The sequence below is a fragment of the Phalaenopsis equestris genome, unplaced genomic scaffold (genome assembly GCF_001263595.1).
Source record: "Phalaenopsis equestris unplaced genomic scaffold, ASM126359v1 Scaffold201893, whole genome shotgun sequence".
Lineage (NCBI taxonomy): Eukaryota > Viridiplantae > Streptophyta > Magnoliopsida > Asparagales > Orchidaceae > Phalaenopsis > Phalaenopsis equestris.
Genome location: NW_018221626.1, coordinates 5,785 through 7,933, shown reverse-complemented (window position 1 = coordinate 7,933; position 2,149 = coordinate 5,785). Strand labels below are relative to the sequence as shown.

Here is a 2,149-nt window from a genome sequence, read left to right as displayed (position 1 = left end):
GAGTACTACACCCTACACTATGAGAGATTCGAGCCTATACCAGAGAAGACTTACAACTGACAAGCAAATGTCTGACCAATTGATCTGAGTACGCGACGCGCGCGCGTGTATATATATATATATATAGATATCCTCATGAGAAAACACATGTAAAAACAAAACAATATATGAGCATGTTATGTAAATGCCAAAAAGAATAAAAGAATTGAGCAAGCCATGCAACCTTAATATTTTACATTGAATAAAAGATATATATACATAATTACAGACTCAATACTCAATGACTCTTAAAACCTTAAATTCTACATAAAATCTAAAACCAAAACTAATAAACACAGCGAATGAAATTCTCTTAAAATCTCACCTTCCTTTCATCATAATATTTACATACACAAAATTCTCTCAAAGATGTTTTAAAACTTCTGAGATTTACAAGTAAATATATAATTAATCTCAAATTTTATCTTTGGCTCACCAAATTATGTTAATTTTCGCTTGTGCTCTCTTACCCTTCAAAGAAGCACTGTTTTAAAATTTTTTTAAAGCAACCGCATGTTACCACCATGCGGGAGCACCTATGCAAAGGCCGGGATACCGCGGCTTCGGCTGCTTTCACGGTCAAGGCAATCAAAACCCTCAACGCGGACGGCGGCGGCCATGAGACCATATCGGACTCGGGTACACCCACTCCGCGAGGAAGCCGACGAGGAACCCGATCCAGATCCGGATCCGGATCCGGTTCCGATCAACGCCGGAGCAAGAGGAACAGGGCCGGCCGGAACCGCTTCGCCAAAACGGGCGTCGTGGACAACAGGGTTAACGGATCTGGACGGCGGCGAGCCACAAAAAAAGGGTGGCGTAGGATCCGTTTGCTGAAAAAGGAGATCAGCTCATCAGGTAACTCTGTTTTAGATCAGATGGTGCTGACGAAACTAAAACGAGTTAAAAATCGAACCTTTGTGAAAAGGAAATCTATGGCGTCGTTAGCGGGTTTCGGATCCGATGCTTCCGAGGGAAAAACGGCGCTCCAGCGGACAGGGCGGGCGGCGGCGGCGGCGGCAAAAAGCCTTCGAGGTCTCGGACAGATGACCTGACGGTCGCCAGCGGGAAAGCTATTCTGTAGCAACGCACAGCCGTTTGCCATAGCTTTAACAACCTGTCATGATAAAAAAAAAACAGAGAAGAAAAAATTATATACGATATCAGCTTACCACCTTTAAAAAGCAGAACATCAGAGGTAAAATACAAGAAATTTTCTAACGGATCTGAGAGCTTTAAAGCTGAAATCGTTACAAGGGAAGGAAAAACGCATCAGGTTTTGTAAAAAATAGAATTTTTTTAACAGGCTTTCAGAACCAAAACTGCTTCTGTTATGCAGAACTTGTTTCCAGAAAGAGAGAGAGTGAGAGAGGCTGGTTACCCAGTTTCTCTCTCTAGAGAGGAGCGGAGGTTGACTTGGAAAGATGAGCTGAAAGAGGAGAGAACAAGCAGAAGAAGAGTGGAGTTATTCGGGGTCTCTTTATAACTCTAGCCTCAGCCGAACGCAAAATTAAATAAATTTAATATTTCATGAAAAAGAAAGAATGATATATTATTTATAATTTTGAATTTTAAAATATTTTATCAATTTTATTTATTTATAAAAGTTTTTGTCTTAGTAATTTCTTAATTTTTTCCAAGTTAATATTGCATTACCAAATGTATTCTCTAATATTATAAAAATAAAAAATATTCTTAACATTATGCCACTTGTTTGAAACATGTGTGATCATTCATAAACCTTAGCCTAACTTTTCAAACTCCCTCTCCTTAGGGAAAAAATTTTACATACAATCCGGACATGGTTCTGCGTCCGGACTCCAATAATATTACGTCATGTGTATCTGACCGAACACACATTTAAAAAAAAATTGATTTTTATGTCAGACTCGACCCGAACCAGCTTGATGCTTCTAAAAACTAAACATTCATGCCGACTCAACTGTCAGAATCACTGCTTTGAAAAGAAAAAATAGCTGCACATCTCTTCATTCTACAATTTCATCGTTAGCCATTTGCTAGTGTTTTCATTGCTGCATTCTGAGAGCTTGGGTTTGACCTTGAGGTTTACTGCGGTAGAAGCTTTGCGTGAGGGGTTAAGGTTTACAGT

The 2,149-nt window shown here is 39.5% G+C and overlaps 1 protein-coding gene across 1 annotated transcript; it reads right to left on the bottom strand.

Moving 5' to 3' along the window:
* Positions 1-342: 342 nt before the first annotated feature.
* On the bottom strand, positions 343-1,521 carry LOC110036043. Its single transcript, XM_020740388.1, has 3 exons — positions 1,421-1,521; positions 956-1,156; positions 343-872 (listed from the first exon to the last, which is right to left on the bottom strand). Exons 2-3 carry the CDS (start codon positions 1,142-1,144, stop codon positions 576-578), a joined length of 486 nt encoding a protein of 161 aa, XP_020596047.1. The 5' UTR covers positions 1,145-1,156; positions 1,421-1,521; the 3' UTR covers positions 343-575.
* Between the last annotated feature and the right edge of the window lie 628 nt (positions 1,522-2,149).